Genomic DNA, 24,807 nt, shown 5'->3' with positions numbered 1-24,807 from the left:
AGTTATAAGGCCAATTAACCCTACAAAGAAGATCCACAGTAGTTTCACATTAATGAAAAACTCCTGGTGCAAGTCTTCAAGAGGGCGGGTATTTTTGTCTGCTGATTTTCTCGTGTCTAGAACAGTGCCTGACATATTAGGTGCTCTGTAAATACTGAGTGAAAGAATACGCCCCATCAGTATCTCACCGCGCCTGCGCCAGGTGCCCTGGGTGGGGCCAGCCTTGACGCACCGCGCCTGTGCGACGTCTCTTTGCAGGGCCCAACGACCAGCTCCCAGCCCCGCTTCGCCGCAGCGGCTTGAGCCCTCCGGCCCTCCGTAGCCGCTCGGCTGTTGCGCCGCTCCAGCTTCCTACTCGGCGTTCCCACGCCTATTCGAGTGGATTCTGGGCGCTCGAGGAAGAGGCAGGCTCAGCCTTTCTCCACGTCAGAGACCTAACTCTGGAGATGGCGGCTCAGAAGATAAACGAAGGGCTGGAGCACCTCGCCAAAGCAGAGAAATAGTGAGTGAGACGCCGGGTGGGCCTGTGTGTGGACGCCAAGTCCGTCTTTCACTGGCGCGGCCTTACCACCCGGCTGGGCGAGAGGGAGGGCACGGGGCTGAGGGGGCACGGCGCGCTGGTGCCTGCGGGGCTGCCGGGGCTTGTGTCCCCGGGGTCGCACTTCCGAGGTCGGGGTCGGGGTCAGGCCGCCAGCGCCTAGGGCAGCACCTTGGGTCCACCCCGCCGGAAGTCCGCTCCCCAGAGCCGCTGTGGGCGGGGACCCGGCTCAGTGCTGCGGGGCTGGTCTTTAAAGAGGGCTTCTCTACCTGGGCGCTAAGCTTCTAAAGGCTTCTTGTGGTGGGGACTGTCTGTATCCGAGGCTCGTTAGCAGCATCCCTTGCCTCTACCTGCGACGTGCTGGTCGCACCTCTTCTCCATTTGTGGCAACCAAAAATGTCCTCTGGGGAACAACATCGCCCAGTTGAGAACCACCGCCCTAGAAGAGCCCCTTGTGTGGAGAGGACAATAGATTTACCCCCAGAACTCCTCTGTGAACCTTTGTCATCTGGCATTTTACTGTTCCAGTGGGCCAGGACTGTGCTTCCCTCGTCCTTTGATGTGTATGTTCTGCCATCTCTGGTACAGTACGTAATAGGCACCCAGCAAATGTTCGTGGGACTGAACTGATTCTCCTTAATTCATTATTTTGGCACCCCGCCGCCCTCCCCCGCCGTTTCATTACTCCAGCTCATTTTTATCTGACAGGGTTAATGAAAAGTCGGTGCTGTGTTCTGTGGTGGGTGCTTCACATACGTAATTTCATAAGTTAAGATCTTCACAATAACTGCCCAAAGAGAGATTCTCATTATTCGTAAGAGTAAGTGAAGCTCATAGAAGCCTCATAACGACTTGCCCCAGGGTTCGCAGGTGAAAGATGGCAGAGCCAGTTTTCAAACAGTGGAAAAACTCAAGCCCTTTCTATCACATGACTCGAGGCAGTCAGTGTGTAAGGTACTGAGGCTCTCCTGGTGCAGGAGGTTTCCACAACAATCTGACTTTCAAGTGGGAGCAAACGGAAAAATTGTAGTAAGAATAAATAGTGTGTGGAATAGGGACCACAAAAAAGCTGTATGAACTGTGCATAGGTAACATAGAGGGAGAAGTTTATTCTGCCTGAGAAAATTTAAGGAAGAGATGATTTGTGAGCAGGGCCTGAAAAATACAGAATGTTTTAGACAGAGGGACAATCCTGTGAAAGATTCTATGCACAATCTATAATATGTATCATACACGGGCCTGAAAATGTGCTCTGGGAACAGTGATTATAGTGTAGTCACAGTGACAGGGGAAAAACTGGAGTGAAGAAGAGCTGGGGCCAAAGTGTGAAGGTTCAGCTTCTCAGATGGCTCTTGTAGGCATCTAACCAGTGGACCCGGCTAGATTTGTTTTTGGTGAAAGAAATGTGGCAGCAGGCCGGGCATGGTGGCTCTTGCCTGAAATCCCAGCACTTTGGGAGGCCAAGGCAGGTGGATCACTTGAGGTAAGGCGTTCGAGACCAGCCTGGCCAACATGGTGGAACCCTGTCTCTAGTAAAAATACAAAAATTAGCCTGGTGTGGTGGCATGTGCCTGTAATTCCAGCTGCTCCTGAGGCTGAAGCAGGAAAATCACTGGAATCTGGGAGGCAGAGGTTGCAGTGAGTGGAGATTGTGCCACTGCACTCCAGCCTGGGAGACAGGGAGACTCCGTCTAAAACAAAAAAAGAAGAAAAATGTGGCAGCAATGTAGAGAATGGACTGTGGGGAGAGGGTTGGAGGGAGAATTTTGACATATTCAGTAAACATTTACAAAGTTGTCACTGTGTACCTATACCAGCCACTGAGGATACTGGAGTAACCAAAAGTGGTGCCTTCAAGAGCTTAGAATTCACAGGCGGGCAGACAAGTGAACAGAGGAGTAAAAGTAAGATGTTCAGTGCTAGAATAGAAGTATTCATTATGATATGGTGGAGATATGAAGCAGGGAAAATGTAATATGTTCAGGGTGTGAGAAATGGAAGAGGAGGAAAGGTGACTCTCCCATGAAGGTGGTGTCAGACATGTTAGTGGGTTATTGATTTCAGGGAAGAGTTGGTAATGGCCTGACATGCTTTAAATAACCTGCCTGTGTATAGAGATGAAAGCTTAACTCAGGTTTCTAACTTGAGAGATGGAGGGGGAGAGGCCTTCAGCCAAGGTAGGGGATATAGGTTAATGGACATGATTGGTGGGTAGGTCTGGGGCAGGGAGGTGGGGTGAGGAGGTGTGGGGTTCAGGCTTGAAGTGTTAGTTTGAAATGCTGCTAGACAGTTACTGAGTGAGTGGCAGGCAAAATGGGCCAGGAGCTTGGGAGATACTTGATTTTTCTCTGTTTTCTAATGATGATGCAATTCAGTATTGCTGAGTAATTTTGTAAATGGATCCCCCTACACAGATGGTAATGTTGCTGTTTTCCTTTTTTCTGTGGAAATCGGTCAGTTTCCTTATTGATTCTTTGGAGAAAAAGAATGAAAAGGACTAACAGGTATAGCTACTAAACCTAAATTAGCTGTACATCTTTCTTCCTCAGTAGTGGTGTCCATGTGACCGGGATGGTTTTGCCCAATTTTAAACTCTCTGGGTCTTTCTGTGTACAGCATGTTAGGTGACTGAATGATTGTATCTGGTTTTTAGTGGGATTTAAAAAATTATGTTAATATAGAGAATGTAGTGTTTGTTTTGGGATAGGAATGGAGGGTTAGAATTTTGCATATTTCCTCAATTTTGTGAATTAGAGTAGACACACCATAATTCAAGGATACTATTTTTCTGAGCAGTGAAATTCTTGGTAAGCTTGAAAAATTGCTTGTGCTAATTTGAATCTTGTAACACCATATACACAAAGAAGTTTTAGATGCTAAATATGTTAAATAAATTTAATTGGCCAAAAATGTTACTTAAAACCTATGGCTGGCTGGATGCAGTGAGTAACTCATGTCAGTAATCTAGCACTTTGGGAGGCCTAGGCAGGTGCATCACTTGAGGCCAGGAGTTTGAGACCAGCCTGGCCAACATGGTGAAACATCTTCTCTACTAAAAATACAAAAATTAGCTGAGTGTGGTGGCACAAACCTGTAATCCCAGACACTCAGGAGGCTGCGGCACGAGAATCACTTGAGCCCAAGAAGTGGAGGTTGCAGTGAGCCGAGATCAGACCACTGCACTCCAGCCTGGGCAACCAAGTGAGAGCCTATCACAAGAAAAAAAAAAAGGCTACTACTTTTGGCAGTTCACATGGCTGTAACAAAAGGAAGGCTATACTCCTGAGGGCTAATTTCAGATTCCCCATCTTTCAGTTAAGGTACTCCCCTGATTCATTTGAAGCAAGCAGTATTCTATCCAAGCAGGCCTTCACTAATTGAATGAAATTTAGAGTTTAAGATGGTTTGGGCAATTCTTACGCACACTCAAATTTGACAGTTACTGAATTAGTTTAAACCAAGTCTGAAATTATTTTAAAGTAAGAAAAAGAAATAAAATACTGAGGAAAAGGCAAGTAAGATAAGGATTCAAAAAACTGGCCTTTGATTTGGCGTCCAAGAAGCCAGTAGTGATCCTGGAAAGCAGTTTCTCTTGACTTTTGTGCCTACTCCCTCTGTCATTCCACTGAGTGATTGTATTCCTTAGTCTTTCTGTTGTCTCTCTGCATTCTCACTAGGGGATCTCATCTATGCTCTTGACATTTGCTTATGACACCTCCATTTATGTCTCTAGCCTCTCATCGTGCTTCAGTTTCATGAATCCCCTCTGCTGTCATTACTGTGCTTCAGAGGTTCTTAAGCTTTAATGCACCTTCGGGCTTGTTAAACCTCAGAGGTTCTGTAGGCTTGGGATGGGGTCAGTAATTTACGTTTTTAGTAAGTTCCTAAGCAGTGCTGATGTTGCTGGTCCGGGGACCATGAATTGAGAACCTCTAGGAGGAAAACCACATACCTGTGACAGTGGAAGAGAAAGAGGTGAGGTTGTGTTTGTTAGGTATAAGTTTGGATGGAGGAGGGTGACACAAAGAGTTTGTGCGTGATGGCTCCTCCTTTTTCTTTTCTTTGTTTTTTTAACCTAGAAGGTTATTAGAAGCAGGGATCTGACTTATAAATGTGGTTGGTAACTTCTGTTAACTGTGTTTTTTTTTCATTCTAGCCTGAAAACTGGTTTTTTAAAATGGAAGCCAGATTATGACAGTGCCGCCTCTGAATATGGAAAAGCAGGTATTTTTGACTGTAGTCCGGTTGCTCCAGTATGTGATCTCAAAATAGTCTGATAACTTCATTTCACCGTAATACTTACTCATGTGCTTTCTACGAGGCTTTAATAGTTAAAAAACAAACAGAACAACTGTGCAAGCCGTTGAGTGTTTTTCCTCTTGTTATTTTCAGATGTGTTGAGAGCTGAGTCAGAGATCTTGGTACCTGTTGTTTATGACAGCAGGGATGGGGCGAGGTTGGTGATATACAGCAGTGGGTTTTTAGCATTGCTTATATATTTTTCAACTCCAGTTATTTGTATACTGTATCCATGAATTTTGCCATATTTCTCTGTTATACTTTCTGTTGAATAAAGAGTTTGTTAAATTTTTTTGTTAATTTATCCTCATCTTAAGGAGATCTGCAGATCATGTTTACTTGGTACTTTTATGAACCTCACTTTGAGTGTATCTGTTCATCGTTCATGAAGTGTTAATCTATATATGTATTTTAATCATTTTATATGTATGTAAGATATAAACAATGTAAAATATGCAACAGAAAGGGAATTTACTAAAAATTTAGCATTCTAAATTATAGAATGATAGCTTTCAGCATATCTGTGATGACTTGTAGTATAAATAAAACAAAATTTTAAAGTACCTTGAACACATTTTCAGTTGTATTTCAGCGATAACCCGGATCACATGTGTTAGCCTAGCATAGAGATCATCTAGGGCAAGTGCTTTCGGATAAACAGCAAATGAGTCTTCAGTACTTTTATTTAAATGAGAGTAAATTCTGTTTTTTTGCATCATGCAAACTGTTTATATCTCAAACTTTAAAATTATTAAAAGTTCAAACTTAATGAATTTTATGGACTACTTCTACAAGGAGGCTTCTGTAACACAGAAGGGAACAACGTTTTGCAAGTTTCCACTGTGAGGGAAATTTAACACAGATTTGTTTTATATCCCTCTGAGAACATGAACTACATTCAAAAATAAATGTTTTAGATCAGATTTTCCCATTGAAGCATCCTTTGTTTATTTTCTCTAAGGGCTTATGGAAAATCTATTTAACCAGAGTAAAAATTTTAAAAAGCAACAGATAGAAAAGCAGGGAGGAGAATAGTTCAGTATTTGGTTTTCACATTTTATTAAAGAGAATTTTAAGAGTGTTTTTAACAAATAACACTTTTCTTAAAACATTATGCTTTCTGCTTCTTTATAAGCAACCCTTGAAAAGTTTTCCAAAATTTTAAGATTATATTTTACAAGCATTCCTGTTTTGCTTTGATGATTACACTGTTAAAACAGCTCGCAGTATACTTTAGCTGTTTAAACAGTGAGATTTTTTTTTATAGACAGTAAACAGTGTAAAATATTTTTTAAATGCATTGTTAGACATTTAAAGATTATGCCAAAAGAAGGTTTATTATAAAAAACTATTTAATGTGCTTATTGGTCTTCATTTTCTACATAATTGAATGACCTACACCTAAAGTTCTGTTTTATTATTAAATGTAAAAGTAGTGAAGTAAGGTGCTGTCTTTTGTGACTAAAGAATCTACCTGTCCTGGAGAGTGTTAGGGAGTGTTGGAGTTAGAAAGACTTACTGATTTTGAATTGAAGTAACTGATTTGTTGCCAGTAGTCAACAATTAAAAAAGAAAAACTTAAAAATACTCCTAAGTTACTGATAATTGGAAAAGCTGTAAGGAAATCGCTTTAGAAAAAAGTAGTATTTTATAGTTTTTGGAAATTTCCTAAGTATTTGAAATAAGTGTGTTTGTAATACTTCATATAAAATGCAGATTTCAGTAATGATTCATTTGAGGTTTTCAATGATGGAAATAGAGAGTCAATTTTTTTTTCTTTTTCAGCTGTTGCTTTTAAAAATGCCAAACAGTTTGAGCAAGCAAAAGATGCCTGCCTGAGGGAAGCTGTTGCCCATGAAAATAATAGGGCGTATCTTTTTCAACCTTTAAAAAGAAATTAAACAACTGGATGATTTTGATAAGCTGTTGTCTCTTGCTATAAATTTGCTTTACTACCTGTGAAGTAAAATGTTTTTAAATTAGAAAATGATTAGAAAAATTGTGTGTTTTTAAACTCTGAAGGAGTGTTTATAGTGAAGTTTGATCGTAAGGTCCGCAGTGCTTCGCAGAGCTACATTTGAGCAACATTAGTTTCTGTTGTTTGTGGTTTTACTTGATGATGGTTTTACTTGTGATGAAGAAAGAGAAATCTATAGACGTGCTGAAGAATGAAGAAGTAGGACAGGTATTGAAAATGCATAAACTACTGTGTCAGTTTTTTAAAAATACAGTTTTCCTCAGTTATTTGAAATAAGAGTTATAAGAAGTATTTGAAAACTTACTGATAAAAAATGTTTTTCTTACTTGCAAAGTGTAGTCATAATAATTTTGCACTTCAGTGAATTGCATAATAGAAATAGTTTAGAGTCTGTGCAGTGTTATGTCAGTGTTTTGGGGAATTATGTAGTTTTAAACTATATCAGCAGGCATTGAATTATTTCTTCTTTACCTGGTTGTAGCATTTGTCTTTTGGAACCACCTGGGTCAGTGATTTAGTTAACCGTCTTTAAATGGTAGATCTCTAGAAACTATTGATTTTTTTCTTTTTTCCTTAACTTTAACTTCGTTACTTCCATTCAGTCTTTTTCATGCTGCCAAGTAAGTATTCTTCATATTTTCATGTATTTGCAAATTATGTTTTAAATGTTGATGTTTTTCTGTAGGTTGGTAAATTTTTCCCAAATTATAAATTTTGTATTGATTTAAATAATAATCATTTCTCTTTGCTTCAGTTTTTACCTAAACCTTAAAAAATAAATCACTCTTAACTCTAAAATGTAAGGAGTTTAAATTAAATTTGGCATAATATTTTATTAGGAGCTTTTTGTTTACTAGTCTATGAAAAAATAAGTTAGAATCTGTTTTTTCCTCTGATTAATAGCAATAGTATCTATGGAAATGAAGCAGGAAGCTTTCTCCTGCTTTGTGGAGAGTAGTTATTTGTGGGCTGAGGTGGGCGGATCACTTGAGGTCAGGAGTTTGAGACCACCTGGCCAACTTGGTGAAACTTGTCTTTACTAAAAATATTAAAAAAAAAAGCCAGATGTGGTGGCACATGCCTATAATCTCAGCTACTGAGGAGGCTGAAACAGGAGAATCGCTTGAACCTGGGAGGTGGAGGTTGCAGTGAGCTGAGATCATGCCACTGCACTCCAGCCTGGGCAACAGAGCAAGACTCCATCTCAAAAAACAACAAACCCCATAGATTTAGGTTTGTTAGATGGAAAGTCATTTAACTTTACTGAGCCTTACTTAATTTTGCATCTGCAAAATAAAATCTCTTTAACTCAAATGTCTCATGTTCTAAGCTATTATTCCCCATGAAAATAAAAAGAATAAAAAATTGTATTGTGTGGTAATACAAGTCTGAAGTGATATGTTGTTCATGAGCCCATTTTAATTGAAGTCACTTTCCTTACCAGTAGTTCCTCAACAGAAAGTTTCTCCTACCCCTTATTTCATTAAGATCTCATCAGAGAAATTATATTCTTTTTGCAGAGCTTATGAGCAAGCTGGAATGATGTTGAAGGTCAGTAATGTTGTGTTACAATTAGTGTGTAGGTAAAATAAATTAACTATAACTATAAGGTGTTGATGTAGAATTTATGTTGAAGTTGAAAAGCATCCTTACTCTAAGGCAAGAGGTGCTAAGTTGGTTTTCTGTCCATGGTAACATTAATTGGACCCATAGAATACATTCTGTGTGTCTGAAGGTAAAGAGTGTTAAAGTGAAATTTAAGAGAAAATGTTTCGGAGGGAACTGGGAACAGTAACATTCTAAGGTTTATAACCAGGATAGATGTTTACTGCTATAAAAAGAGCTCTTTGGGAAGTGTCTCTACTTTTGAGAAGGACATCCGAATGGTTATAAATATTTTAAAAATCATCATACATGGGTTATAGAAAGAAGAGATGTTTACTTGTGTGGACAACAGTTGGCAGCAGAGACAACCACAGATTTAAGCTTTTGCTACTTTTATTCATTCTCCGACTAATGCACCTATGCCACTGTTTGTACTTCTGCCCCCAAAAGCAGGCTAGGAATTAATGTCCTGGTGTGGTGAGACGGAACATATGATATTGACTCTCACAGTGTGCCAGCTGGCAGTTGAAATAAAATCTTCTTCTTTTAAAAAAATTTTTTTTTCTAAAATGGTAAAAGCTAATTTCAAGTATTTATTATAAAGCTTTGTTTTTAAGAACTTTTACCTTAGTAATGTTTTTGTTTTTAATTTCTATGACTTTTGTAATGTGAACTTATTTTTTTTCAGTGGACACATTCTCCTTGCAGAACAATAAGAAATACTGGAAAGGTTAAAGAACGTTAGTAATAGCTGTTAACATGCTTAATTTAAAAGATTTTATAGCCTTTGACCCAGGAATTTCAATTTTGTGAATCTGTCATGTATATATATATATATATATGTGTGTGTGTGTGTGTGTGCGCGCGCGCGCATGTATATATATATATATATATATATATATAGAGAGAGAGAGAGAGAGAGAGATAGCAAAGATTTATGCATCAGGATGTTTTTTGAAGAAATGGCAATTATCTAAATTTTTGATCATGGGAAAGTATTTAAAGAAATTGTGATTCTTCGTATGAAAAACTGTTATATATCCATTGAAATATAGCTTTTCTGGCCGAACATGCAACTGAATTGATATTTGGTGATGTAACTTTGCAACTAGAGTTTCTCTTACAGCCAGAGAAGCCAGGGATCTGCTCTGGTCTTCTGTCTCATTTTCCACTGAGAACTAGGAAGCTCCCAGGTGGCTATTACAGTCTCAGTGTACTTCATGTCTGTTTTTAGGATACACTTAGTTGAGAAATCCTCAACCACTCTTAATTCTCACAGCCTCAGTTTATATTGCAACAACTGTACTAAGATTTGAATCTTCATCAAAAGTTATTATTCAGGCATCATTTCTATTGCTCAAGTATGTATTTAATTTGAGTGTTGGAAAGGCGCTACTTTGGATGAAAGAAAATCAACTTAATGGATAGGGAAATATGAAGGAGAATGCTTTCTGGCATTGTCTTATATTTAAACTAAATGCCTGTGGATAGTCTTGGGAGCATGGGAGCCTTGAGCTACATGGTCCACAGTTAATTCTGTGGGCTGAAATTTCTATCAATTTGTCATACACACCTTCATATTTATTCCCCAGCAAGACTTGGCGAGTGCCATTTTGTAGAAAGATGCACAAGGGAAGCCACAGGAACTTGTTGGCTCAACCTTTGGTTCTGTCACTTGATGACTGCCATGATTTCATATCCTGTTTGCTGCACAGGCACACAGCCATTGAAAATAGGCATATTTATGGTAAAGGGTATAACTTTCAAGTAGGCAGCTCATCATTTTTTATGGAGAAGTATCAATATTGTGGTTGGACCTCTTACTCACAGCCTCACTTGATTTTATGCAAAAGCAGGGAGATGTAGTCGTTAATTTTTAAACAACAAATAGGACTTAAATGGCATTTATACTGCCGTCTACTGTATTTTTTGCTCTGTCCGTCTAATCTACTGGGTAAAACTAATGAAAGATAGTCCCTGTGTTATTTCTTTTTATCCTCCCAAATGCTTTTATGTTGTAGATTGACAGTAATATGTAATTAATGGATAGGTAAATTAGAGGAAGAAATACAGCTGACCCTTGAACCACCCCAGGGTTGGGATACCAATGCCCTGTGCAGTTGAACATCTACATACAACTTTTGACTCCCCCAAAACTTTACTAATAGCCTACCGTTTTTGTTTTTTTGAGACAGGGTGTTACGTTGTTGCCCAGGCTGGAGTGCAGTGGCACAATCGTAGCTTACTGCAGCTTCAACCTCCTGGACTCAAGCAAATATCCTCCCACCTCAGCCTCCTTAGTAGCTGTATAGGTGCATGCCACCATGCCCTGCTAATTTTTAATTTTTTTTTAATAAAGACTGCATCTTGCTGTGTTGCCCAGGCTGGTCTCAAACCCCTGGGCTCAAGTGATACTTCTGCCTCAGCCTCCCAAAGTGCTGGGATAGCCTCCCAAAGTGCTGGGATTACAGGTGTAAGCCACTAACTTACTATTGACTAGAAGTCTTACCAGTAATATAAACAGCCAGTTGATACATATGTTATATGGAATATGTTTTATACTGTATTCTTACAATAAAGTACACTAGAGAAAAGGAAATATTATTAAGACAATCATAAGGAAGAGAAAATATATTTACTGTTCTTTAAGTGGAAGTAGATCATCAGAAGGCTCTTCATCCTCATCATGGTCTTCACGTTTGAGTGGGCTGAGGAGGAGGAGGAAGAGGAGGGGTTGGTTTTGCTATCTCAGGGGTAGCCCAGGAGCAAGACAGTCTGCATATAATTGGTCCTGCACAGTTTAAATCCCTGTTGTTCAAGGTTCAGTTGTATTCTTTAAAAACCAAAATGACCCTCAGAACTAAAGTGCCTGAGAGAGAATTGTTAGGTTTACCTCCCTGTTCATTCAGATATCCTTGAGCAAATATTGTAGAGTCGGAATCTTTCATTGACCTTTGGTTTTATAACAAAGTATCGTTTTTATTTTTTCACTGAGGTTTGGAGATGTATTATTGTATCATTCTGCTTGAGTGAATGATAGCAGCCTTATTTCATTATCTTTCAGTCTGTTTTTTTTTGTTGTTGTTAGTTTCCATAGCTAAATAATAAAGTATGTTTTGGGGTTGCTGAAAATGAGACCGGTTTTGTTAGGGGTATCCTAATGAATTTGTCGACTTCGCAAGGGACTGAATAGGCAGATTTGTAAACCACCCATAAGATGCAATGTGGAGCCTACCTTAAGATACAGCAAGTCAACACTAAATAAGTTGTTCCTGTAAACTTTATAACTAGCTTTTAAATGATTTTTTTTTTAGTCTATTTCAAAAATGTTTGATTTGGAGATGTTAGACATTAGGACTGCATGATCCTGGGATGTATAAGTTAAAGACACAGAATTTATCAGTCATGGAAGAAGGTTGTAAACTCAGATGAACTCAGGTCCTATGGGAATAGCTGAAATGAATGAAGCAGCCTGGACATGGAGGGAAGTTGGAAGTGAAGAGCAGGGAGAAGTGCCAGGAGGTGCATGCTCATCTGATGGGACAGCACTATCCAGCCCCAGCTCGTTGTTGCCATTCAGGGATGCAAGCCTGCTGGTGCCGTAGCTTTTGAGTTTTATATATATATGTGTGGAGTTATATATATATATATATATGTATTTTTTTTTTGAGGAAAGCCATAAAACAGCTTTTGTGAAAGACTGATTTAAAAATACTGCATGGATCAAGCAAAACACACTTGAAAGTGAGATAGAGTCATTGGGCTGCCAGTTTGTGATATTTGGCATAGGTCTTATATATAATAGGGACTTAGTAAATGTTTAAAGAATAAGAAATGCTTAAAAAACAGTAAGGAGCAAGGTTTTTTTTTTTTTTTTTTTTCTATTCTCATAGTTTTCCTAAAGGCCTATGAAGTGATGATGAACTGTGTAGAAATTACCTGGTATATTTTTGGGCTTAATGAAGCTTGATTGAAAGAATAATCATGTAAAGCGTTGCATTTAAATACATTTATTGCTGTACAGTGTTTTGTATAGTCAAAAATAATTGCATTTCATATGCTATGCCCACTTTTTGATGGGGTTGTTTTTTTCTTACAAATTTAAGTTCCTTGTAGAAAAAGAAGACATTTATGTGGCCAAAAAATATGGAAAAAAAAGCTCATCATCACTGATCATTAGAGAAATGCAAATCAAAACCACAATGAGATACCATATTACACCAGTCAGAATGGCGATGATTAAGAAGTCCGGAGACAATAGATGTTGGCGAGGCTGTGGAGAAATAGGAACACTTTTATACTTTTGGTGTTTATGTAAATTAGTTCAACCATTGTAGAAGACAGTGTGGAGATGCCTCAAGGGTCTAGAACCAGAAATACCATTTGACCCAGCAATCCCATTACTGGAGATATACCCAAAGGAACATATATCATTCTATTATAAAGACACATGCACACATATATTTATTGCAGCACTATTTACAATAGCAAAGACTTGGAACCAACCCAAATGCCCATCAATGATAGACTGAATAAAGAAAGTGTGGTATATATACACCATGGAATACTATGCAGCCATAAAAAAGAATGAGATCATGTCCTTTGCAAGGACATAGATGAAGCTGGAAGCTGTCATTCTCAGCAAATTAAACAGGAACCGAAAACCAAACACTGCATGTTCTCACTGATAAGTGGGAGTTAAACAAGAACACATGGACACAGGGAGGGGAACATCACACACTGGGCCTTTCGTGGGATGGGGGGCTAGGGAGGGAGAGCATTAAGACAAATACCTAATGCATGCGAGGCTTAAAAACTAGTTGATGGATTGATAGGTATATAGCAAACCACTGTGGCACATGTATACCTATGTAACCTGCACGTTCTGCACATGTGCCCTGGAACTTAAAAAAATAATTGCATTTCAGATTGTTAACTCTGTTTTTCTTTAATTAATGCATTTGCTGATCTGTGCTGTATCCTTTGCCCAAAGGAGATGCAGAAACTACCAGAAGCTGTTCAGCTAATTGAGAAAGCAAGCATGATGTATCTAGAAAATGGCACCCCAGACACGGCAGCCATGGCTTTGGAGCGGGCTGGAAAGTGAGTGTGAGATGCACCAGTCTCTGCATAGAAGTCTTGTCTTTTTGTTTTAATAAAGTCTTTGAAAAACAAGCTTTCCATTTCTCATGTAGATCACATTTTCTTGTCTAATTCAGGCTTATAGAAAATGTTGATCCAGAAAAGGCTGTACAGTTATATCAACAGACAGCTAATGTGTTTGAAGTAAGTTTGAGTCTTATTTTTTCTTTACTTATTTAGAATGTTTAGATAAATAATACATAGGAAAATAAATAAATGCAGTGACTACTTTTAAAACTTTTCCCTGCTCACAGTTGCGTGCTATTTCTTTTCTGCTAGAAAGTAGTAAAATGGACCAGCAACTTTCGTGTTTCCCCCTTGATCCAGTGGTATTACTTCTTTACAAAATAAATATTATGAGATAAAAAAATTTCAACGTTAAAACAGCCAACACTTGTTTTTCTTTGATTCCTTCAGAATGAGGAACGGTTACGACAGGCAGTTGAATTATTAGGAAAAGCCTCCAGACTACTAGTACGAGGACGTAGGTATGTCTTTAAGAACTATTCCTATGTGTTTATACTTTGAATCCACATTTAGAACTGGAAAGTAATTTGGGGGATAGCTTGTTAATTTTTTGGTGTAAGCTGTAGACACACTAGGCAACACAATAGAATATTAACATTTATTAGACAGTAGGCACACTGAATTCGATATTAAAAGATCTGTTGTTTTTTGAAAGTGTAATGTCCAAATTTATCATGCATTATACTTTTACTGGTTGAACCCTGGCTCCGCAGCACGAGAGCGAACAGTTTTCTTCATCTGTTATTTGGTTGGATTATGGTATCTCTCTCAAGGAAAAATAAGAGTATTAGGGTAAATGACAAAAATGCATAAACACTCACCCATGAAAATTGACAGGTTCTTGACAAATAGTGTCATTAATGGAATATTTACCTTGTTATCCTTTCAACATGATCTGAGACAGAAATAGTTGAACCTCAGAAAGCTAAAATCCTATTGGGTTTTCTTTTTATTTTTTTTTACTTTATCTCAGTTTACTTTTAGTAAATAATTTCTATCATTAATAAAATTCTGTCTCAATAATATTTAAGATAAACATTTTTAGGAGATAGTAAGTCTGCAGATATCTTAATTGAAATTTACCCAAAGCTTCTCACTAACAGAAAAGACCCAAGATCCATTTAATGTGTCAAGGACTCAAAGTAGAAATGACTGATGAATCTGTCCTTTCTGAGACTGAATTAATTTTTTTCTTCATGAATACTGCAGATTCTGAAATATGATTTAAACCTGTCTAGAGTAGCATGAGAATAAATTAATCTAGAATTAACTGTTAAACAATCTCATTTAGATAAACTACTTTGCTTATAGGACCTTCCTTCGTTGAGTAGTTTTTTGGTTGTTGGTCTCATTCGAAACGAAATTTTATTTTGTTTTTAAATTAGAACTTTAATCATGAAGCAAAGTTTATGTATCATTCCTGGGTCATTACCTTTATTCATCTTATTACTTATTGCTTCCCAGAAATCAGTTACTGAAATGCTAACTCTGACAATTCCCAACTTACAAATGGTTCAGTTTAGTTTTTGAAAGCGTTTGTTACAGCAGCAGAGCTGTTCTTGGTGATGGTGCTTTGGCTGTGGCAGAATAGCTGAACTGTGAGGTGATACTGAGGTTCTGACTAGCGAGCAGGGGCCCCATGTCTTAGAAGCAGCATCCTTCATTCTTCTCAGGGCAGCCAGGAGGCAAGTTTGAGCATACTTTACCTCTTTCTCATCTGTTCTTGCCTCCTAATGCTCCTCCACAAGGTTCCCAGTGACTTTCTAGAGTGCTAAACCTGTTACTATAGGACTCCATGGAAAGTGGAGAAAATGAAGTTGCAGGAAGGGGGAGAAGGTAACGACAGCTCTGTGTGAGAGCCACACTGCCTCAGCTCCCATGAGGTATTTTGTTTTCCACGTCTTTCATTTTGTTTCTCAAGGTGTATAGATCAACTAAAGCTGTGTTGTAGAGAGAATAGCACAGGAAAGGAGAGAGGCCAGGATCTTTTTGGGGGAGGTCAGCTGAAGAATGTTTTCTAGCTGCCTGTGCATGTTCCTTTAGAAAGCTCCACTAGGGATGGGGACCACCATCATCCTCAAAACATTACCAACGTTGCCAGTTGGTTTGGAGTTCAAGAACTAGTTGGGGCCAGAAGAAGAGTTTGAGTCGTGGTGAGGAAAGTGTCTTTTGAAAGCTTGGGGATCAATGAGATTCTATAACAGTTTCCTACCATTTCCTTCTGTGGGATTTCAATTTTGTTTCATTTGGGTTTAACTTTTTTTGAGTTATAGGAAGATAAAAACAATTTATTCTGTTTTCAGCAAAACCAGATTCTTGTCATTTTGTTAGGAATATTAAGTATTGCCCGATGGGAAAGTTGAAATCATCTATGTTTCATTATAGTAAGTAATGATTACTTTCCTGGATACATTTAAAAATAGATGGGTTTATATGCTAATTTCATGGCCTTTTAGCAAAGTCAATCAATTTTTTTGACTACCAGCTCATACAAGTGCTTGGCTCTTTTGTTAGGTAGCTATATATTAGCACATAGAAATGCTAAACAGTTTATGTGTAAAGAATGCACCCTTTATAGTTAAATATATGAAAAATTTAAAATACTGAGATTGCTACTAGAATGTAATATAATCTGAACACTATAAGCACAGAATATTCCGAATTCATTTTATAAAAATAGGGTCTGTGATAAGCTCAGGGTCACAATTAAAAATGATGTATATACTTGAAGCTGTAGTCTGCCTTGCATTAATTTTTTATTTCTGCATAGCAAATTGCCACAGACTTAGCAGCCTAAAACAATACTCACTGATGAGTTCACAATTTCATGAGGCCAGAAGTCTGGATATAATGTAGCTAGGACCTAGTGTCGCTAGGTAGCAGAGCTAGGGTCTCATCAGGCCAAAATCAAGGTGTCAGAGGGGACTATGATCTCATCTGAGGCTTGGGTCCTTTTCCAAGCTCATTGATTGTTGGCAGAATTGATTTCCTTGCAGCTGTGTGACAGAGATTCCTGTTTTCTTGTTGCCTGTTGGCCAGGAACTGCTCTCAGTTGTTGAGTTCTCCTTTAGTTCCTGACCATATGCCCCTCTTGTTGGTTCACAGCATGGCACTTTGCTGCTAATTCCAGCCATCAGGAGCACTTCACTCTGATTTCCAGTCTCTAACTTAAGGGCCCACCTGATTAAGTCAGGCCCACATAGACAGTGATTCACTCAATGTCAGCTGATTTGTATCCTAATCACAGGATGGCCCATCATATTTTGAGGGTCACACCCACACTTAAAGGGGGATTATACGGGAAGTGTTTACAAGAGGGAAGAATTGGGAATACTCTTAGAATTCTGCTACCAAACCCAAGTTATAAATTGACTTTATTCCAAAATTTTACCAAGCTGACCTTTGGAAATTCAGAATGCATTTCTTCAATGAGTGTCATTTTATAAGACACTAAGTTGCCAGGGTACATCCCATAAAGATTCAGTTTAACTCATGATGTAAGTAGCCATAATAGCATAAGCCAAGCCACTGTGTGTGATGTGGTGGGGGAGGGGTGTGGGTGTGTGTGTATACATGCAACTATTTTTAAAAAGATAACACACAGGCCGGATGCGGTGGCTTACGCCTGTAATCCCAGCACTTTGGGAGGCTGAGGGGGGGTGGCTCACCTGAGGTCAGGAGGTCAAGACCAGCCTGGCCAACATGGTGAAACCCTGTCTCTACTAAAAATACAAAAATTAGCTGGGTAAAGTGGCATGCACCTATAATCCCAGCTACTGGGGACACTGAGGCAGGAGAATCGCTTGAACCCAGGGGGTGGAAGTTGCAGTGAGCTGAGATCTCATCACTGCACTGCAGCCTAGGCAAAAGAGTGAGACTCTGTCTCAAAAAATAAATAATAAATAAAAATAACATATAGAAAAATAGAGCATAACATTTTTGTATTTTTACTTTGGGTTACAATACCACTTGTCTCCCCTTGGATCCCAATAGTACAGACCCTTGCCCTTTTTGGCAGTTGGTTGTATGTAATCCCAATGCCCAGACCCCTGGTAGTTGCCCCCATAACCTTGGACGCTTATTGGGATGAGAGCAATGGCTGAAGACTATACATTTCACTCAGTCTCAAGTTGTGCTACTCAGGGATTCCTGGTATGTGGAGTATACTACAGTTTTGGGAAAAGGAGGATTCAATTAGGATTTGATGGAATTAGGGCTGGGGGAGGGAGAAAGGGATAAGGGCCTGGAACATTTGGGGGGAAATTTTTAGTGACCCCTTTCCTTGCTTTCACCTTCATTCTGCCATTGGGCAGAATAGAAGAAAAGAAGAGTGTGAGAGTCAATGGAAAAGATGAATGTTGAAGATTGAAGATGCAGGAAGGATTTTGTTTAGGTCTCTAACTAGCCCCCCCCTCAATGCTGCCCTCTTAGGCACCTCAGAGCTTGCTAGGGCCACTGAGGCAGCAGTGGAGTATGTGATGGAGGGACACGGTTGGATGACAGCACGGGGTGCCCTGGGGTGTCTGGATGTTCTTTCAGTCTGGAGGAAAGAAATCTTGGGTGATCATCCCAACTATATATCACAAAGAAGTTTGTTTGACAGAAACTCATTTTTGGACAGTCCTTACCAAGGTTAAAACTCCCTGTTTGACCTAACCCATCCTTGAGTTCTTTTGCTTTTTCTGTCAGTGTACTGTCTGAAAGTGGGGAGTCAGACATTTGAAAGGCAAGCCAGATGAGCAGAGTGTGTGGAAACCTGGGTCCTGGGGCAGCTGCTAATACCTGTCCTCTTGGTGTCTCTACAGTCTATGATGTCAAATACATTTCACAGGGGACCTCTGCTATAGATGATTTAGACCTGCTTGTTTTACATATCTATGTTTCCTTTTAGGTTTGATGAGGCAGCACTCTCTATTCAGAAAGAAAAAAATATTTATAAGGAAATTGAGAATTATCCAACTTGTTACAAGGTATTCTTTGAATGTGTTTGTTTTTGGCATTACATCAGATTTTTTCTACTGGTCTGAATACGTACCTAGGAAAGGATTCTATGGATATTTCTATGTTTTTTGTAAAATAATACTTCATGGGCCTCTGTTTTTGACCAAGGTAGAGTAAGGCCAATACAGCTTGTCTCCCTGCTGATTACAGCTAATCTGCTAGATAGCAAAAGCAACCACCCTTGAACTCTGAAAAGTAAATGCAAGCCAATAGACTAAGGACAGGAGCAAACACTTGGAGAAACAACCACTATAGGAGTGAGTTTCTTGGGTTTTTTTCCACTTCTTGCCCTGCCCTTAGAGAAGCCTGCAGTTGTGAAGCTGGGCAGCACAGGCTGCAACAGTGAAAACTCCAAAAGAAACCCTGTCTTTCTAACCAGCACTGGGAAAAGAGGTCCCATTGTTTTCTTGACTTTTGCTCTAAGCTTATGCCCCAGGCATGGAGCTACACTGTGATGATGGCTCAGGTCAATAAAACTCCACAAGGACCCCAGTCTCTTTTGCCAGAGGAACTAGGAAAATGAGCTAGAGAGCAAGGAGAAAATCCCAGAAAGGAGAGAGCTGGAAACGGAGTCTCCTCTAAGTATGGATGTGGCCCACACAAGACTTGGATTTACTCTTCAGCTGTGCCGAGACAGGCCCCAGAGTAGCAGTGCAAAGCTTGGAGAGCTACGGTTTCATCACTGTCGAAGTGTTGCACTGCCCTCTGAAGGGCTTATGCATGGAACAGGCCCAAAGCCACGTAGCAAAGGATTTTAACTAAGTGTAGAACCTCCATCCACCAAAAGCAAGGTACCACATGTAGTCTGAACCTACCTGGGGTGATTACTTGCAGAAAACATCTGTATTCCTGAAAATTAAGCAGAAGCTGCACTGTATCACATTCACAGTACAATCCAAAATTATTCAACATGCAAAGAACCTGGAAAATATGACCAGTTTTTAGGAGAAAAGACAACTGATGCCAACCCTGCAGTGATCGGGGTTGTTGGCATTATCACATAAAGACTTTGAAGCAACTGTAAGTTGCTCCATGAGGTAAAGGTGAACACAATAGAAATGAATGGAAGAGGGGTTCTGTTGGTTTTTATTGAAAAATTGTGTTTATAGGAACTATACAAATGAACTAAATTGGAATTTTAGGGCTGGAAAATACGTTATTGAAATAAAATATTGGATAAGCTTAATCTCATAATAGAGATGACAGAGGAAGACTTTGTGAACTTGAAGATAGATCAGTAAAAGTTACCTAAACAGTAGAGGTAAAAAAGATGGAGAAATACTTCACAAAGACCTATTTTGCCAATAATTTATCACTCATATCTTTGGTCTTATTACTGCTTTTATTGTTTACTTATCAGTGCTATCATTGTTTCTGTTACCTGAGGTTTTCACTCATACATCATTTTCCTAGTTTCTTTTTAAGGATTGTAAGTATCATTGCGGAGTTATGGGTCCCCCTCCTCTTTTTTATTCATGTTTCAAGCTTTAATCTGTGTAGATATTTGAAGGAAATTCTCTTTAAAACATGGTTGTGATCTAAGGCCTGTGTCACAGTGTGGTCCCCAGACCAGCAGTAAGAGTGCCCCCTGGAGCTTGTTGGAAATGGGTGAATCCCAGGCTTGCCTCAGGCTTACTGTCTTCATGTAACCAAATCCCAGGACACGAGAGTTGGAAAAGTGCGGTTCTAGGCTATTTCCCCTCAAGTGTCCTGTGGAAGCTACTACAGCATTTATAAATCCCCCTTATACAAACAAAGACTCTGAAAGTTAAACTCCAGGTGTTTTTAATACTGCCAGGATACTGACTTTATTAAACACACATAAATTTGACCATGATCCTCTCTTTTGTTTTAGAAAACAATTGCTCAAGTCTTAGTTCATCTACACAGAAATGACTACGTAGCTGCAGAAAGATGTGTCCGGGAGAGCTATAGGTAAGACATTGTCTGCGCCCTTTTGACTTGCATTGTCGACACTTGTGTTTCTACAACCAAGATTGCTGCTAGGACAAATGTTCCTGGCCATGGAACTTATTTCTAAATCTTAGGAGTGCTCCTCTACCATTTTATCTTTTACAGTGGGCATTTTATACTTTTTTTTCCCCTTTCCTGTATTTTTCTCTTGGGGACCTCCATGGAAATCAGTGACTTTAGTCATTTTGTTTTATTTGCCTTCCAAGAAAAAAAGAACAAGAAAAAGAGGGAAAAATTCTCAGATTATATGTTACAGAAATCAGAATGAGGGATTTTTCTCAGTGTTCAACATGAGCAGTCTTACTCTCGACATTATTAACATTTGGGTTGGATAACTGTGGTCGGACCTGTCCTGTGCACTGCAGGTTGGTTAGCAGTATCCCTGGTCTCTGCCCTCTAGATGCCACTAGTATTCCCACACTTTTAAGAACCAAAATGTCTGCAGACATGGTCACATACCAGGGGACAGAATCATCCCTGGCTGAGATGTGTTCTTTTAAGGAGAAGGTGAAGATGTGTGATTTGTGCTTACTGCAGCATCCCCGGGTTTAATGGCAGTGAAGACTGTGCTGCGCTGGAACAGCTTCTTGAAGGTTATGACCAGCAAGACCAAGATCAAGTGTCAGACGTCTGCAACTCGCCGCTTTTCAAGTACATGGACAATGATGTAAGTGGGCCTGTTTGCATATCTTTAATCTTTTCTCTTGAAAGAAAGAGGTTTCTATTGAGATTATTTTTTACCCGTGTACTTAGGAGTTTTTTTCTTCTACCTCTTTTTTTCTTCTCAAACTACTACTCATGAGGAAACTGACCACTTGCATTGAATTTCACCATAGATTTAGATAAAACAGATGTTAGTTGTGTGGTTTATAGCCATTTACTCACCCATCTAACTCTCTTGACCATATACATATTTTAAAATTCAGGCTATTTTCTCAACTTTTCCTCTATCTGTTGTCTTATGGGTTGCTTAGTATATTCATTTCTTTTAGATGTACCATCTGAAAGAGGCCCATTGTGTAGTGGCCTTTGTAATTCAGTAGACCTTTGGCAATCTGTGATAACTAGCTAAAGCCTCAGTTAACTCATTTGTAAAAATGAAGCCACTAGTACTTGTCTTGCTGGACTATTGTGAAGAATACATTAGTCTGTGTATGAGAAATACCCTTACATGATATCTTGCACATAAAGTGAACTGTGGCTATAAGTTTCTATTTTTTCTCATTTCTCTTTCTCAGTAGATTTCTAAGTACCTGTTTGGTCTTAGGCCTTTAGAGTATCATCATAGTATCAGATCAACTTAAGGTCTTCAGTTGTTTTGTAATGATATATGTAGAAAAAAAATTTTCTAAATAACTTCTTACATGGTTTTGAAAATATATATTTTTAAATTTTTAAAAAATTTATGATAGTTTTGCTAGTTGTATACCTGTCCCACCATGCTCATGAGGCATCTGGAGAGAGCATTATTGGGTTTTGCTTTTCCATCTGAATGGCAGAATTGGTGTTCATGCGGGTGGAGAGCCAGGCTGTGTCTTTTTAGAGCTTAGTAAAATGTGTCAGGATTCTAGTTATCCAGCTTTTAAGAACATGTTCTGTTGTTGACAGTATGCTAAGCTGGGCCTGAGTTTGGTGGTTCCAGGAGGGGGAATCAAGAAGAAATCACCTGCGACACCACAGGCCAAGCCTGATGGTGTCACTGCCACAGCTGCCGATGAAGAGGAAGATGAATACTCAGGAGGACTATGCTAGTATTTTGCTTGCTGAAAAGAAAAGGAAAACAAAGGGAAAATCCTGACATGCTATTTCAAGGACTTGGTTCTAGATTAGGGATGTCTGTACTTCATTACAGTGGTGATTTTGGATCCTAATAAAAACTAGTTTTTAGTTACCGTCTTCCCAAATCAGTTATATCCTTTATCTGTGAAGCATATCTTTTTCTTTCCATAAGAGCTTTTTTAAGACACCAGCAGAAGTTAACAGAAAAGCTACTGTCATGTTTTAATACAGTTGATTAAAAAATTTACAAGCCAAATTATACATAAATTATGTTCTAAACAAAAGGAGTAATAAACGTAGGTATTCTTCCCTCTTGGACAGTTGTAACTTACTCTTAGTGAATTGTTTTTTATATTTTTTTTAATAATTGCTGCTAAAAGTGATGTTTACTGGTAAAATTATTTTAAAATTTGTTTTGTTTGGAAAAGGAAATTTATCCCCTATGATGTTAGATACATTTAAATTATTATGTCTTTTCAGAGATGAGGGGAACAGGAAGTTATTTTGAGCCTTACAATATTATTTAGCTCAATAAAAGGTGCACTGAAGCTCTTATATATCAGTTTGAAAAATTTTGAAGGTTGCATATTAAAGTGATTCTATAAATACCTTCAGTCCTCTCTGAAGTGTAGGTATTTCTTCCTTCTAAAAAATACATAGTGACTGTCTCCATATCTACTTGGCTCTGAACCAAATAGGAGCTAATAGCTAATGAATACCTTTTTTTTTTTTTTTTTTTTTTTAAAAGACACGGTCTCACTCTGTTGCCCTGGCTGGAGTGCAGTGGCATAATCACAGCTCCCTGCAGCCTCTCCTGGACTCAGGTGATTCTGCCACCTCAGTCCTGAGTAACTGGGACTACAGCAAGTAGCTGGGACTACAGGCATGCGCCACCATTCCAGAGTATTTTTTTTTTTTATTTTGGTATTTTTTGTAGAGATGGAGTTTCTCCATGTTGCACAGGCTGTCCTCAGGCTCCTAAGTTCAAGCCATCTGCCTGCCTCGGCTTTCCAGAGTGCTGGGATTGTAGGCATAAGCCACCTCTCCCGGCCTGCAAATATCTTTTTTATGCATTGTAAGAACAAGGTAATGTTTCCATCAACCTAGTACAGTTACATTTCTTTTCGCCAGAATCATTTTATTTTGATTTTAACTCCGTCGTAACTTGATATGGAAAATGCTATATACTATGAAAACTTAGCTAAAAGGGAAGAATCGTTTTAGAAAGACATATATTTAAAACACTGCACTGCCAATATATTGATCCTTTACAGTTATTTCCTAAAATGCTGTTTTGGAAACATTCCTTTTTTACCCTATGTGGCCTAGACCCATCTCATAATCTGTTAAGTGGAAAGAGGCTACAGACACTAGCATTGTGCATTCTGCAGGCACATGCTACTTATTCGTGCCCTGTCTCTATCTCTTTTAGAATCATACCTTAAATTTTGAGTATAGGATGCTTAATTTTGCTAGACTTGCTGAAAACACTAAGGTGGAGAATCAGAAGTGATTTTAGTCAAAACTAATTGAGTAGGAGAGCTTAAGACATAATAACATCCTCCTTTGGGAGGTGGTCTTGGGTACGTGGATGTTGGTATACAGTTTTTTATTGTAGGTCTGATACAAAACTCAAATAAATTTAATGTTTTTCTTAATTTATTGGCATAGTTCTTCAGGTAGCAGCTCATTTTTATTAATGATACTGGAATTAACTATGAACAAGCTATATTTAGACATTTGCATTTAAGGACATTGCAGTGTTTCAGAGAACCCATCATTGCTGCTTGTATCCTTTACTTTAGATCCAGTCAGAAACTTCTGGAGTCTTACATTAATGTTCATTTGAGCTAATTAATAATCTGTTTAAACAGATTCGGCAATACTTTAAAGATGTTTTAGACTATTTGTTTATAGATCTTATTACCCATTAAAGTCTTGGTGAAAAAATTTTTTAGTTTTACTCTTCTGTACTGAAAACTTTTTTTTTTTTTTTAAAGAAAGGTGATGATAAAGTGCATTCTGTAGCAGCAGCGCAGGTGGGCTTTAAACCACACAAAAGGCTGTTTCCAAGTGCAGCCTCCTTCACCCTTCTTGCCCATGGTTAAGACTGAATAACTAGGACTTGGGGATATTTTTTGTTGTCAGGGTTATTCTGTGTGGCAAAGAATATTTGTTTCACATTTATACATTTTCTTTTTCTAGTCACATAAGTTCCTATTTTGAGAGTGTAGTCAGAAGTATAAAACTTGGTGTTTACAAGAAAAATCGTCTTCCAGAACTCCACTGTCATCACTTTCACCAAAGTGGAAGTCTGCATGAATATGCTCAGAATCTAATATTCAACGTTCTGTTACATTGTAAGTGAAGTCCAGCTACAAAATAGACTTAATATATTGAATTTATTTGTACATATGCAGAGTATGGTATTTGTGTATAAAATCTGCTTTATTACTATTTTTTT

General features: G+C 38.7%; 1 protein-coding gene across 2 annotated transcripts; it reads left to right on the top strand.

Annotated features, from left to right (window-relative positions):
• The first annotated feature begins 200 nt into the window (after positions 1-200).
• Positions 201-23,090, top strand: NAPG (NSF attachment protein gamma). Of its 2 annotated transcripts, none has more exons than XM_017514173.2 (12): positions 201-502; positions 4,695-4,762; positions 6,623-6,707; positions 7,418-7,435; positions 8,336-8,366; positions 13,414-13,523; positions 13,640-13,706; positions 13,980-14,050; positions 18,481-18,559; positions 20,446-20,525; positions 21,102-21,231; positions 22,173-23,090. In XM_017514173.2, the coding sequence occupies exons 1-12, from the start codon at positions 447-449 to the stop codon at positions 22,314-22,316; spliced, it is 939 nt and encodes a 312-aa protein (XP_017369662.1). In that variant the 5' UTR covers positions 201-446; the 3' UTR covers positions 22,317-23,090. The 2 variants fall into 2 exon arrangements, with proteins under 2 accessions (XP_017369662.1, XP_037589273.1); XM_037733345.1 differs by having other exon boundaries at positions 312-404.
• The last annotated feature ends 1,717 nt before the right edge of the window (positions 23,091-24,807 follow it).

Source organism: Cebus imitator, unplaced genomic scaffold (genome assembly GCF_001604975.1).
Source record: "Cebus imitator isolate Cc_AM_T3 unplaced genomic scaffold, Cebus_imitator-1.0 Scaffold518, whole genome shotgun sequence".
Lineage (NCBI taxonomy): Eukaryota > Metazoa > Chordata > Mammalia > Primates > Cebidae > Cebus > Cebus imitator.
The sequence above is the reverse complement of the archived record's forward strand: the minus strand, read 5'-3'. Positions and strand labels throughout refer to the sequence as shown.